The sequence below is a fragment of the Centruroides vittatus genome, unplaced genomic scaffold, assembly GCF_030686945.1.
Source record: "Centruroides vittatus isolate TY-2023 unplaced genomic scaffold, ASM3068694v2 contig_970, whole genome shotgun sequence".
Taxonomy (NCBI): Eukaryota; Metazoa; Arthropoda; class Arachnida; order Scorpiones; family Buthidae; genus Centruroides; species Centruroides vittatus.
Genome location: NW_027122643.1, coordinates 3,125,518 through 3,140,701, shown reverse-complemented (window position 1 = coordinate 3,140,701; position 15,184 = coordinate 3,125,518). Strand labels below are relative to the sequence as shown.

The 15,184-nt window shown below is 27.9% G+C and overlaps 1 protein-coding gene across 2 annotated transcripts in view; it reads right to left on the bottom strand.

The window, feature by feature from the left end:
• LOC136985485 (cell adhesion molecule Dscam1-like) overlaps positions 1-15,184 on the bottom strand; it is a 47,106-nt gene that overhangs the window by 5,687 nt on the left and 26,235 nt on the right. For both annotated transcript variants that reach the window (XM_067282773.1, XM_067282774.1), the window contains exons 7-17: positions 12,968-13,375; positions 11,049-11,210; positions 7,660-7,947; positions 5,656-5,775; positions 5,387-5,560; positions 3,375-3,522; positions 3,120-3,268; positions 2,921-3,052; positions 2,681-2,851; positions 2,369-2,439; positions 2,045-2,282 (exon numbers count right to left, since the gene is read on the bottom strand). In XM_067282773.1, coding sequence (XP_067138874.1) covers positions 2,045-2,282; positions 2,369-2,439; positions 2,681-2,851; positions 2,921-3,052; positions 3,120-3,268; positions 3,375-3,522; positions 5,387-5,560; positions 5,656-5,775; positions 7,660-7,947; positions 11,049-11,210; positions 12,968-13,375 — 2,061 coding nt within the window. The remainder of the gene's footprint in view (positions 1-2,044; positions 2,283-2,368; positions 2,440-2,680; positions 2,852-2,920; positions 3,053-3,119; positions 3,269-3,374; positions 3,523-5,386; positions 5,561-5,655; positions 5,776-7,659; positions 7,948-11,048; positions 11,211-12,967; positions 13,376-15,184) is intronic.

Below are 15,184 nucleotides of genomic sequence, written 5' to 3'. Positions count from 1 at the left end.
ACAGTATATAAGCTTTTATATCAGGGGTTTCCTCCCTTCAGAGAGGGTCAAGCAATTTATTTGGAGGGCTGATAAATTATTAAGAATCATTCGGGATCGATGAATAATTTTTTTTTATTTAAAAAAATATAATTTAAAATATATGTATGTACCTGTACTGTATATATTTTCTAAGTGTCATTCACTGCGTAACACTATGTCAACGTTAGTTGTATGGTGTTGCCTCTATCTGCCTGTAATAAGTTATTTATTATTAATATATTGAATATGCTTACTTTTTATACTTTGTGATTTAAAAAATTTTTCAATATCATTTTCAGTGATATTAGGCAAACATTAACCGTATTTTCGTGTTATTATTAGCCTACCTGTGAGAGAAAGTACAAATTGGAAATGCTAATTATTTTCACCATAATTTCCATTTGCCAACGTTATTTCGACTTGGATTTAATCAAGATTGGTGGCAAGTTTTTTTCTTGCTTACCTAATATAGATCTATATTTTTCAATTTATTTATGTTTTACTTTTACGTAATAGCCTAAATAGGCATACGCCTTTCATTAAAAATGGACGACGGTAATTTACATAGTAAAATTATAACGAAGAATACAAAAAAATGTCTTCACAATCCGCTTTTTCAGTCACCATTGACAACCAAAAAATAATAAGAATACAAATCACCCACAGAGACGACTTTTGAGGCTACGCCTCTGTAGAAAAATATAAAATAAGGTGTAGGCCTTATTTTATTTTATATTTTTCACCACTCCGTCACCCTCTTGTGGGCCTAGTCGAACACTCAATGGGCAATCACAATCAGACTCAGCAAATGAGAAATAGTTAACAGAGCTTGCTGAGGAATATATTTAAAACTTCACAAACGTTTTCAACCTAATTTCTATAAGTCATATCAGGCGTTGTCGTATTCGAACTTTTTTAAATGAAATTTTAAATTCGAATTTAAACACATAAATTTAAAGTAAAGAATACAAAATGTAAAATGGAATAAAAACGTAAAAATAGTAACCAAACTAAATAAATAAATAATAATACTAAAGCCAATTAATATAACATAATAAATAAATAAATAAACAATATGTATTGTATATAGAAGGGTGTAGGTGAACTATGAGTTTCTTTATTGCAAATTTCTTTTTTATGTTGAATTTCCACGCCGAATATGCAGCACAGGGTATATTTATTACTCCTTAGTATTCATGTGCACATAATTTTAGAGTGGGTTATGTGCGACAGCGTTAGGGAGCATTACAGGGGATGGAATGGTAGTTGGAAAGTATAATAAATAACATGCAGTTTATGTAAGATCCGTTATTCTTATATCAGTATAGAAAGTGATCGGCGAATAAAATCCAATTTGAAAAGAAGTCTACAAGGAAAAAACTGGAAACCTCTGGCTTATTAAAGGCTTATTGTACAGTATATATAATTTAAAGGCTTAAAATTTAAAGGCTTAAGTATTTATTATCATTATTTCCTATATGCATAGCTTATATATATACTAAAGATTTCAATGTTTAAAATTTTTAACAACGTTCAATCAAAACTGAATTATTTTAATCTTTGGTTAGGCAAGAAAAATAATAATAATACTATTTAAATTTAGAAACTAATTCAACTTGAACTAATAATATCAATTGTTGTTTACTCCACTTATGCTAAGCTCTCTAAATTGTTTGCAGAAAGTCAATAATTCTACTTCTGCTTTCTAATCCTATTTCTTTATAAATTGTTTCTTTAAACATTTCATTGCATCTGTTGACACAATTAGAATTACATGACAATAAGTTTCCTAGAAAAAGAATTTGTTAAATTTGTAATTTAAAGAATATAGTTTCGTTTTATAAAATGTAATTTATTACCTTAACAGATCATATGAAAATTCTGTTATTTCTGGTAAAAGAAGCTACATTCATCTTTTGTTAAAAATTGTTATACTTTATGTTGATTTTTAAATGTATAATTATGTAAAGTGTCGGGTTTACGGTATATAGCATTAATAATATATAAAATATATAATAACAACCTTCTTTCATGGTTTCTGCTACGATTTTTTCTGACTCTGGTCCTGCGCCTTTATCGTTAAACACTTGAACAACAATTTCATATTTAGTCGAACTTTGCAAGTTACTCAGAAGATATTGTTCTTTCTGTTTGTTAGTAACTTGAAACGTTTTAAAAATGTATGAATCTTTGCTGTTAAGCTTCTTAAACCCGACGTAATAACCGGTAAAATCTCGTCCATCCACTTCGGAGATCGGTGGCTGAAAATGAAAAAATTCAATTTAGGATGGCGTGGAGTTTGGGAAGCAACAATGTGGCTCCATCTGGCGGGAAAATTTCGACTTACTTTCCAGGATACCCTTATGGTTCTGGAATCGATAGCGGTGGCTTTGACGTCTCTCGGAGGTAATCTAGGAACTAAAAGATTTTCTTAATAAAATTTTAATTAAAACGAAATTTTTATAAAAATCTTAGAAGTGTTCTTGTAGTATTTTGATCACTAACTGTGGAATAAATATAGATGACTACAGACGTTATCAAAAGGTAACGTTTATGAAATAATACTCAAAAGTCATCAGAGCGAAAAGTAAACTAGTAACAAGTCTTCCAGAATTGATAAATTTAAATTTATAATTAAATACCGGGAACGTAATCTCACCTTCCGCATCTGTAGTAATTATAAGAGGATGGCTCGCTTCGCTTTGACCAAAACTATTTTCCGCAATGACGTAAACATTATAAGTAGCTAAAGGACTTAATCCACGTACAACTGTTTCCAGTTGCGATCCAGGAACTTCCGTAGCTAGAAATTTCCCTAAACCTTTATTATCTGCAAGTAAACTACAGAATGAATGAATATTATAAACACTATTGGATATTTGACGGAAATTCGCTTTACCTTTAACTAATTCCACCTCCACTAAGTACCTTATAATAGGACTATTACCATCGAATGGTCTTGGCCATCTTATAGTAATTGTTCTGCTCGTAACCCTTATTAAATCTACATGACCCGGGTTATCCGGTGGTTCTGTTTAAAATTAGAAAATTAGCATTAATTTAACTAAGTGCATAGTGATATAGGAACTAATGCTTACCTTGAACTGTTAAATCAACAGTAGTTCTATCATTTCCGTATGGATTTGAAGATAAACACGTGAAAACGGAAGAATCTTCCCGTTCGACATTATGCAATGTCAAAACTGATGTTGAGCCGCCATCTTTCTCAAAATGCCTCTCATTGTATCTGCGCTTTGTAGAGACATATACAAGTTTTATTAATGAGTTACCATATAATTGTTTATTACAATATTTACTAATATTCGTTGTTACAAGTATGTGAAACGTTTTACCTTGTAATTGTATTGTTGTTTAGTTGTTTTCCATCTTTCAACCAAACTATAGTAAGTGGTTTATCGCCTTTTGCTGTACATTCCATGCTAACCGAATCGCCTTTCTTTACTTTCTTAGAATAGGATATGGTTATAAAATAGGCAGGAACTAAACAAAAATAGAAAGAAGAAGAATAAAATGGAATATAACAACAGAAATTTCTCGTATCATTTTGAAATTGTATTTGTTGCCACATGTTTATAATCAAAATTGCGACGTAAACTATAAATAACAAGTTACGTGATTTATTACTTGTCACAGAATGATAAATACTCCATCATATATGACAGCCAAGTATGAGTTATGCTGTCTAAATGATTTTTACTTCCTGTGTCGATGTTCTAGATTCAAACATTAGATTACACCATGTTAGAAAATGTAACTTTGCAATTGATGCAGTAAAAATGTATGAAAAGTGAATTTTGATGTATTGTCATGGACCATTCTATATCTTATATGATCATTTTATGTTCTATCCATCTTAAAATTGATCGAGTTTAATTATATTGCTATTTGCTATAGTATAAGCTCATTCATTTCTCACACTTTATCAATTAATTTAAATAAAAAATCTATAACAATAATATTTTTTTTATTTATAAACAAAAATATATTTTAATAATAAAGTGCATATTCAGACCTATATATATATTCTAAGTCATATTTATTCGGTAAATCTTAAATGATAAATGACAGATCTTATATTTTACAGATTATATTCCTTAAATTTTATATATTTACATTGCATTTAATTAGATAAATAACTTAACTCTTCACCTTAAACTACAAGAATTAGGCTCCATTTGTTTCATTAATTTTTATACTAGAGTTGAATATAATTATGTACTGTACTGGTACGTTGTGATACTTAATACGAAAGTCTATTTAATTCTCATAACTAGATTATATTATATAGTTATGAGTTATATTAACTAGTTAATTAGGCTATTTTAACTGTTATTGGCAACTGATATCTAACTACATCTATCTATATTCAGGACCGATAACTTGTATGGGGCTCGGTGTAGAGTGGGCCCTTTTCGTTCGTTAGGGGCCCCTTTTAGCATTTTTTAAACAAATGAAATAGTAGAATGTTTCTTTATTACTAAAAAGCATTCTTAAAGATTTTATTTTCTGTTAGTAAAGTAGCATAAATTTATAGGGAAAAATCCCAGCTCCTCCCTCTCGACGGCCCTATCTATCTGTATTATTGACAATATTGTTTTATGCTAATTTACGCGAAAGTATTTATATTTTTGAGGTATATAAATCTTTTAAGAGTTTAGAAACTTTTATTAAACTTTACACATAAAATATGTTTTTACGTTAATAATTTTTCATGAAAAAAGTCGAATTATATATTTTAATTCGTTATCGTATAAACATAATATAATTAGCATGTATTAAGATATTTAAAGATAATAGTTATCTTCTGGGATAAAGGATATCATTTATAGTAAATAATAGTTTAGTTGACAACAGAAAACCTTCGGCAGTAATTAACGTCAAGTGCAATGTGCATTGGATAAAATGAATGAGTGGCAAGCTGTCAAGTGGGTGTAATATTGCAGAAAACTGATAAATATGATCAAGTTATACCGCATAAGGAACCGAACATTAAAGAAACATAATGACACTAACCTAAATTATATTAATTAATAAAGTTAGATTGCATTAAAAATAAAGTATATAAAATAAACTTTTTTCTTATTAAAAAAAACAAAAAAACAAAAATGATATATTCAAAATTCGATTTTTGTACAATTTATGTACAGAGATGGCGCCACGTCGTCGATTTTTCAAAAATCGATTTTTCCATTAACAATACTTAATCAAATAAATGTCAATATATAACAGAAACTTTGTATACGATCTTTTTTATCATTCAAACTTAACTTTAATGCCGTAATTATATAGTAGAGAAAATAATTTATCACGACAAAATGTTGTATCACGTGCAGTATACACCTACCATGAACGGTGAGTTTCATAACTTTGCTCAAACCGGCACCGATACCATTAAATGCTTGACACAAAAAGGATCCGGCATCGGAATCGATGGTATCTTGAAAATAAAGGGAACCGTTTTCTAGAACTTGCATTCGAGCATTGCTCATTATGGTTTGGAAACCTTCAGAAGGAGGACCTGAAGATATCGAACATGTATACACACGTATGTAATTAATTTATAGCCGCAGGATCCGAGGAGAAGTTTTTAAAAGTTTACCGGTAGAACAGCACCTGTTAGTTTCTTCCATCGAATGACAGGTCGAGGGTAACCATCCGCTTGACAGTCGAATCGAACCGAGTTCCCTTGAACCACAGATGCATCTTCCGGTTCAATTTTCCATCTTGGAGGTACTAAACAAATAATTACAATATTAATTACATAGCATTTTAATTTCACACTTTATTTTTAACACTTACTTACCGTTTTCTATCAATAACACTAGTTAAGTTAACGTAATTTTATTGCTTAAGGGAATAAAGTAATGTTACTTAATTTAAAATAACCTTATACAAAATAAAAAAATAATGCTTCAGATTTTATAAAAATATTTACGTAAGTAAACAAGGTAAAACCTATATTTACTCAGAAGAAAAGAATAAAAGAATAGATTCAATGTATATATGCTTATAGTCGTTTCTAAGGCCGGAAGATTCTAAAATAAAAAACAATGCTTTATGTGAAGGGCTATATATATACAATTTTCATATAAAATTTTCTCTTAAATAAAAATTTATTATTCAAGGTAAAATATATTTATATTTAAAAAATACAGCTTTTCCTCTATAGTAATATAGGCCTATACGAAAAGTAAAGAGTTATTCGCATAAAATATAATCTTCACATGAAAAATCCATTTACTAAATATAATAATTTCAGTAATTCTCATATATCAAAAAGGAATATTTTAAAGATAAAACAGCAATAATTGCATAAAATAAAGCAAAACCTATAATATAGTAGAAAAATATTGTGGAATTTTCTTACGGAATATATTTTAGAAAATATAAAATATTTTGTGAGAAAATAAAATATATTTTTCAAACAAAAAATAATATTTATTTAAAATATACATTTTTTTTCCTTTCTTAAAATTAAAAAAGCTGGAATTTAAAATATAGTATCGCATTTCTTATATAAAGTTAATTTAAAATCTTCGTATAAAACTATTGTTATATAAAACATTTATTTATATAAAGAAAACAATTTAAAAATATTAAAAAATGAAATAAAAAATATTTAAAGAAATTTAATTTTTAAGATATACATAATTAAAAAATATTAAATTAAGGAAAATTAAAGGTAAATTTGTTATTATTATTACTATAATAATAATAATAATAATAAAGAGCCATAATCACAGATAAAACAATTTACCACAACAGACCAGACATCACACTCATTGACAAACACAATAAAATCACATACATTATAGACAATTCCATTCCAAACACTCACAATATACAAAACGCATGCACTGAAAAAATTAGCAAGTACACAGAACACGCCCAGGAAATAAGGCATCTGCGGAGGATGGATAGGGTGCTTATTGTACCTGTTGTTCTCTCCTCTACAGGTGTCATACCACACACACTACACAAAAGCCTGGACACATTAGAATTGAATAGAAACACATACATCACACTACAGAAGGCCACTATATTGAATACATGTCATATTGTGAGAAAATTCCTGAATACAGACACACACACTGATACACTTCTTTAATTTCTGTTTTGGTTACTATGCCTTGACTTTGGTCCGGCATAGTACACAGCCACCGGTGTTAACCGAGTATATCTCACTTAACCCAACATAATAATAACAACATAGTAATAATAACAATATAGTAATAATAACAACAAAAAACAACTTAAATTTTATTCTGAGATGGATGAATAATAATAATAATAATAATTATTCATCCATCTCAGAATAAAATTTAAGTGAAAAATTTCAAGTCGAATAAAAGAATATTTAATCATAAAAATTGTTTTTTGTTGTTATTTAAAAGTCATTAAATCGTAATTTAAATTTCGGTCGAAAATTAAATTAAATATACGTATTTTTTCCCTCTCAATTTAAATTTAAATTCCTTTCTACCGCAATTTAAATATACAATTATTTTTTTATCAAGTAAAAAAATAATATGTGTTTTTTTAATTTTTATAAAATTATTTACATCAAAAAGATTCTGAATTGAAAGATAAAAAAGTAATAATTACGATTACACTTACTCTGTACTAACATTTCTGCAGTGTAGTTGGTACGCGAGTATGGATTGAATGCTACACAGGTGTAGTTCCCATTGTGTTTCTCGTTGACTTTTTCGAAAAAAAGGTTAGAAGTGTAAGGGTTATAGAGTTCCATAGAAATTCCAAGAATATCGGGACGTAACGATTCTCCATCTTTCATCCATCGAATAGTGATTGGTGGATCTCCTGCAGAAACAAAGCAGTGGATACTCGTTCTCCCTCCTTCTTGCAATTGAGATGGGAAAGAAAAGGGATCAATGACGGGACTAGCTGAAATATAACAAGATATATCACTAAGAAAATAATAACATAGATACATTTGAAAGATATAACTGTTTTGTTTCAGATTTAACTTCTTTTAAAATTTACTTCTTCTGTTTTACTGCGTATTGAAGTAATGTTATGTTCTGTGTGATGTAGTGATAACAATGCCAAATTTCTCAAAGGATACTTTCAAACTTTATTTATGAAATTCCATCGATTTTATAAATTTATAGACCCAAATATCAATTGTAATTTATATGGATGCTATGCAGAATCTAAACTACATAAATTTATAAAGATTTAAAGTTTAAAATTCGAAAATAAAATATATAAAATGTAAAATCGTTATAATGGACAGCAGGCCATTTGTTATTTGTAATGTATTCAATTATATATTGTTTTATCGTATATAGAGGAATCAAATTAGTTTAGTGATTATTGAAAGTTATTTTGTAAGGTGTTTATGGAATTTTTTTACCATAATTTAAAATAATATACGGCGGAAACTCTATATTACTTTAAATTATGGTAAAAAATTTAAAATAAACAGTGGAATGGATAAAGTTGAGAACGTTAAACACTATAGAATTTATGTTGTCAAATACATGAAAATAGTATTGTAAATAAAAATTCTATTATCCGTGGTTTTCGACTGTACGTTTCCACCATTACTCCGGTTAATGGAGTTTGTACTGTATACATGTTTAATACATTTATACTATAGCTATAAACTGTCAGGTGATACAGTCGTGCCCAAGCTTTTCGATGGCACAAATACTTAGTATATTCCACATATAAGCCCTCATTCGCCATAGTTTGGACAACATTGACCTATATGTACTGTACAAGTAATATAATATAATAATTGTAAAAGAAATTATAAGACTGTATGAAAGAAGAGTGTGTGTAACGCATGTTGAAACAAATATTTTGCACTTTAAGTAACATTGTCATAAGACAACCTTATTATGCTTACTAATTATTCAAAATCATTATTTTAGAATAATTTCTTTAATTAAAAATTGTATTTGTATGCCAAGAAAATAAAAAATAAAAAATATTATAACGTGTTTTTCTAGAATTAATATATTTTTTTTAATTATAAAATATTAATTTTGTCTTTAATAAGACTCGTTCTGTTTCTCTTAAGTGAACATACGAACATTGTTTGCATGTTACAATTATTCCGTTCGAGTCGGAAGTGAGGAGAAATGGCACGTGAGTTTATTAATCAGATTCCTGTTTAAAATAATAATTAGTTTTGCAATTTTATAAATGTTTCTAACAAAAAAGAACTAAAATTATTCATCTGTTTGATGAAATTTTAATGCAAAATCGTATACATTTGTTAAAGAAGGTTTTATTATCTGTATAAAAAAATTATTTGCAAATAATTATTTGAAAAATATCATAAAAATATATAAGAAAATAATTCCTAAATCCGAATTTTTAATATGATGAGATACAAATTCAGGAAAAGCTTTCCTAGATCTGAATCTCATCATATTGAAAAAAGATAGGAAGAGTGTATCATATATCTTAATTTATCTACGTTAATAAATACAAAAAATATATGATATTTTTGTATGTTTATTGAAAGAAAATACTTTATAAAACGTATTTTTAGTATAAAATTTTTAAAATTATTAATATAAAAATATTTTCTATTTAAACGTTTCTACGAATCTTCTAGATATTTTGTATAATGACAAGGAATATAAATAGAACGTTATGTAAAGTTTGGTTATATGATGTAAGATTTTTATGTATTATTTTATCTGGAATCTACATTTTATTCTGTTGCAGAAACATTTTTATATAACAGAAAGGAATGCCTACAAACTTTTCGATAAGATTATATAAGTCGAGTCACCAAATTTATTTTTATTATATTATTTAGCTAGAATATTTTTCTGCGAACAATGTGCATTTTAACAAATCTTCGCAAACAAGATCCTTAAAATATTTTCATCTGTGAGTTTTTGATCATTAATGTACTTTTTTTCGGATTTGAGTACAGAAATTTCTTTAGAATAATCATAAAAGTATTCTACTGAAACAAATTAAAGAAGAATTAAATAAGAAAAATAAATGGAAAAGAAAATAACGATCGATACTAACAAACACCGTGGGCCTTTCTCCATTTCTTTATTCTTTTAGCTCAAAAAAAAAGTTACAAAGAAATCGAAACAATTTAAAGTTCAATTAAAACAAACTGTAGGATATTTTTTAACGACTTCTCTAATAGAATAAAGCTTTCAAATTTTCTTTTATAAAAATGAATTGTGGTTAGTGCAAGTTGGAAAATATTCTTCCAAAGAAAATAGCACTAAATTTTCAGAACAATATAAAACTATTCTTATTTTTAGCGCCTTTATTGAGGAAAGTGAATAACTGTTGATGACATGTACACGAAACCTCCCAAGTGGTTAAAATTTATATTATGCGAAGAAAAACTAGCTGATTTATACTTAGCATTTGTTTTCATCGCTGAAAAATTTGAATAGCCATAATTCATTCAAAAACATTGTTACGGGCGCGTTAAGTAAAAGGAGGATAAGAAGGAAAAAAGTACATTGCTTTTAATGAATCTTGCACAGAATTGTGTAATATGATCTTCAACGTGTACTCCCAGCGTAATAATTGTCTAGAAATTTTTCTCTTGAATTACTAAACAGGAAATTATTTAGAATGTCACGCGATTATTCAGTAATATATTCTGAAGTATCGCAAATGACTTTTACCACATAATAAGTGGTATAACCATTGGAGAATTAGTAAAAATGAAGACGAATGTTCATCGTTACGCTTATCAATCATTAAAACGAATATAGTTACATTTAAATTTAGCCTATGTAAATCCCAAAAATTATCAAATCCATAAAATGTTTGCTCGCTTAATAGCTAATACGTGATATTTGTATGAGAGGTAGAATTACTAATGTATAAAAATCTTATCAACGGCTTTTAAAAGCAAATATTTGACATGTTTTTTACTCTTTAAATCAAAATTAAAAGCTCTTCTGTTTTTTGTTTTCATTTCCACTATTTGTATTGCTAACATTAATTAAAAGAATGCAGCAAAGTGGGGTAATTTTGAAACTTACCAACCACATGAATGAAGATTCTTCCTCGAGCTTTTTGTCCATTTTCATCACTAGCTGTGCACCACCACATACCACTGTCCGTTTTACGATCGACATCGTGAATAATTAACTGTCCGTCCGATCTGAGCTCATGACGGTGACTGGTAGGCAGTTTGCGTCCGTCTATAAAGATTCAAAAATAAAATACATCCACATAACTACAAAGATTTACAAGTAGAAACAGAAAAATCGATTGCAGAAGGTAAAGATACATTAGTTGGAGAATACATTTATATTCTGTCACTGGGCGAGACAAAGTTCTATTGATGATTTTTAGTGATAAATGATCACCTCCGAATTTTATTTTATTTTGTTTTTTTTTATGTCAGTAGAAACAAATTGTTAGTGTGTTTTTTTTCCTTTACAACTATCACTATACAGTAACATTAATATCGAATAATTATACATTTTAACAAGAGAATAAATGATATTCTTGTTCTTCAGCTTCTTAAATGATGCTAATTTTCATTATTAAAAATATACATAAAATTTTTTCGTTTAATATTTCTCTCGCATCAATTAATTTTTTAAAATAAGCTCATAATGTATATATTTTACCGTAAATATTTAAAACGGAATGATTTTTCTTAAAAAAATTACAATTCCAACTTAAAATTGTTTTTTTTTTTGGCATTAAAAACAATAGGAAATAATGTGACACTTATATAGAAAAATTAACTTACCGAAATAAAATATATATAGAGACATTAAATTACAGATTATTAGATATATTTTTGCTAAATTAAATCCCGAGAAGCGTTATTTATAATTAACACACAAGGCCTGCATTTCATAAAGATTTTATATGTTTTAAAAGTATTACTAGTTACTCCAACAGAGATACTAACATTAATTACTAAAGAAGTAAGTGAAATATATTAAAGTGAGATTATTAAAAAATATCTTTGCTTGAAGAAATACATGGAAGATTTATTTTGTTGAATATTTTTCAGGAAATTTTGTGTGATTTATAGCTTTCTATCATATTAAACGAAGGATTACTTCGAAACAATTCTTTATAATTTCTTTTTCTTTTTTGAAAAGAATTACAAAGAATTGTTCTGAAGTAAGCCTTTTTAAATTAATTCCTAAAGTTTTTCAAAGAAAAGTACATTCTAGACTTTTTATTATTTTGTTTTTTATATCATTAGATATAAAGTTGTTGCGATTGGCCTCAATCCTTCGCAACAAATAAATTTGCAAAGAGAAACGAACCAAAAATTTATACGGTTCCAACGTTAAATCTTGAATCAGTATTGATCAAAAGTGATTTTAAATATAAAATTTAATGTTTTGGAATATCATTTTTTAAAATTCTATGCTAAGAAATATTTAATTTTATTCAAAGTTTACAATATTATAAAAATAAAATCTTACTTTAGAAGCTAACAAAAATTTATATTTTCAATCTCAAGTGTGAGCACAATTTGAACAATGCATACCTTAAATTAATATTATTCTGATCATTATTATTGCAGAAATTTATTATTTGAAAATTTTACATTAAAAATGAATAGAATTTATATCTTTAGATATAAATTCTATTCATTTTTATATATTTTTACATCTTCACATTTTCAAAATTAGCTTTAAAAATATTTATAAATTCGAAAAGATTTTAGATTAATTAATATTTTTTTTGGTTCATTTTATCATAATTTTTATTGTATAATTTTATTTTAAGCCACCGATCCTAAAATTCCGCAAAATTCTAAAATATTCAAAACTTTGACTTTTTCAACAAAGAAAAATACGTTGCACATGGTTGATTTTGAAATATTAAACCTGTTTCAGTCATCATTTTTTGGATATGAATGCTTGAAAATATCTTATATTATATTCCTATTATTTATTCATGGATGATTTTACTATTTATTTACCTTTTTCCCAAACATATGATACTATAGGATAACCAGAAACGGGACAACGTAAAGACATAGTCTCTCCTGCCAAAACAGTTTTATTTGTGGTCGGTCTAGCTACAGGAGGACCTAGAACATTAATATTAGCGCTGTGAGACGTAGTGCCAAACTCGCTTTGTGCCTTACACGTGAAGGTTCTTCCATCTTGGACTTCCACCTTACTCAGGTTCAGATAACTATGAATAATTCCATCAGTAGTTACAAAATCTCCTTGTCGAATGCGGCCAGATGTAGGGATAACTTCATCATCAGCTGTCCACGTGATGACAGGTAAAGGATGTCCAGTCGCTCTACAATATAAAGAAGTCGACATTCCTGGATGAAGAATCTGCTTCTCAAACTTGTCCACTAAACGAGGTGAATCGGCTGGAAAAGAGAGAAGATAAAAAAAATGTTCTTAAATTAAAAATTAAATTGATGTTTAATTAATAGCGGAACGTTCCGTCAGAGTCGATAAAGTTTAAATATCTTTAATGTCTATTGATTTTAAGAAAAGACACCGAGATTAACATCGTTCATCAGGAAACCTATTTGGTATATTGTTCCATGTCATTTATTCTTCTATATTCTTGCTTTAATTATATTTCGTCCGTAGAAAGTTAATGGCACGTTAAACTAAATGCCTAACACATCAATAGAACGACTTCACTACAACTTGGGTGACAAATTAATATTGGTGACAAGGCGAGCTCGGAGAAAACTGCCACTTTAAAACTAAAACCTATGGGGACTGTATAATCATTATCATCCAATAATCCTTATTGTAATCTTTATTAGGTTTAAAGTCTTTAAAATTTCCTATATCCATTAGAAGGTAGAGACTCGTTTGGCATTTGCGATGTGCCATTTCCATTTCTCTTTGCCATTAATTCCATGTATTAGACGATTACGAACAGAGAGAGATTACGTGATTACCTCTATTGTATCCGTGCTAGCGGAGTTTGTAAACTAAAACACTTTGCATGAATATTAGTTCGACGCAATTCGCTAAATGCGGATAACGTTATCTAATGGATTTAATGATTTATAATATGTACGAAACTTTTGTCTTAATTTCAAAAATGCACATACATTACATTTCTTGTTATGATTATATCGTAATGTTTTATGTTATAAAAACATTTTTAATTTTTATAGGTCAACGCGAAGTAGGTTAAGAGAAGAGTTAAAAAGGGAGAAAAAACAACAAAGAATTTTTCTTGGAAGAGAAAGTCATTAATGATTGCAATTTCTAAACGGGAAACTGGATTTTCTTTGCTTAGAGATGTCTTTTTAACTGTAATTGAAAATCCATTGTGTCAGATACAATTAAATAGTGATTAATGGTAGTAGCATTTTAGGGTCAGCCTAACATTAAGAGTGCTGCCTTCTTTTCTTGTCATACTGAAGAAATAAATTGAGACGTCCGCAGCATACACGTTAACAATGAGGAATACTTAGATGAGGGTATGAACCTCGACAATGTTAAATTCTTCCACAAATGACCTAATTACAGTAAGGGTCTTCTTAATGATATTTGCCGAAAGACAAGTAGCGAATGGGTATATTGCCCGAACTACATCGTTATTTTACGACGTCGAACCTATTCAAGTATAAATTTTAAAAAAAACGTACTAAGAATTTCCAAGTTTTCAAATCAGAAAATTCAATCTTGCCTTAAGACCATGGATGTAAGAGTGAAATGAAATTTTTATACGGCATTTATTAAATAAATATAACGTTTCAATGCATCAGCATGTTAAGAATTCACTGGGTTGATATTGATTTCAGCCACCTACTTATTAGTTTGTTCAAGTCCGTATCTTGGATAGAAAATAAATTGATTCTGTGCAAATTTTAAATTCATAAATTGTTTTATTTTATGAATAAAACCAATTTTAGTAAATATGATTAAGTTATAAAATTACATGTTTAGAAATATCGATTCTTTTTTCGATAGAAAAGTATAGTAAAAATATACATTTTTTTTTCCAGAATTTTAATGAGCAAATCAGCATGTAAATCGTATCACGATAATTGTATTATATCAATAAAAACACGACCACAACTATAACTCAGTTAGATGTTTTGTAGCAAACGAACTTATCTAATCTTCTATATATCTACTTTATCTAATCAGTGTCAATTTATCGGTTGCATTAATTTCAATGAACTGCTTCCTATATAGAGCCATTC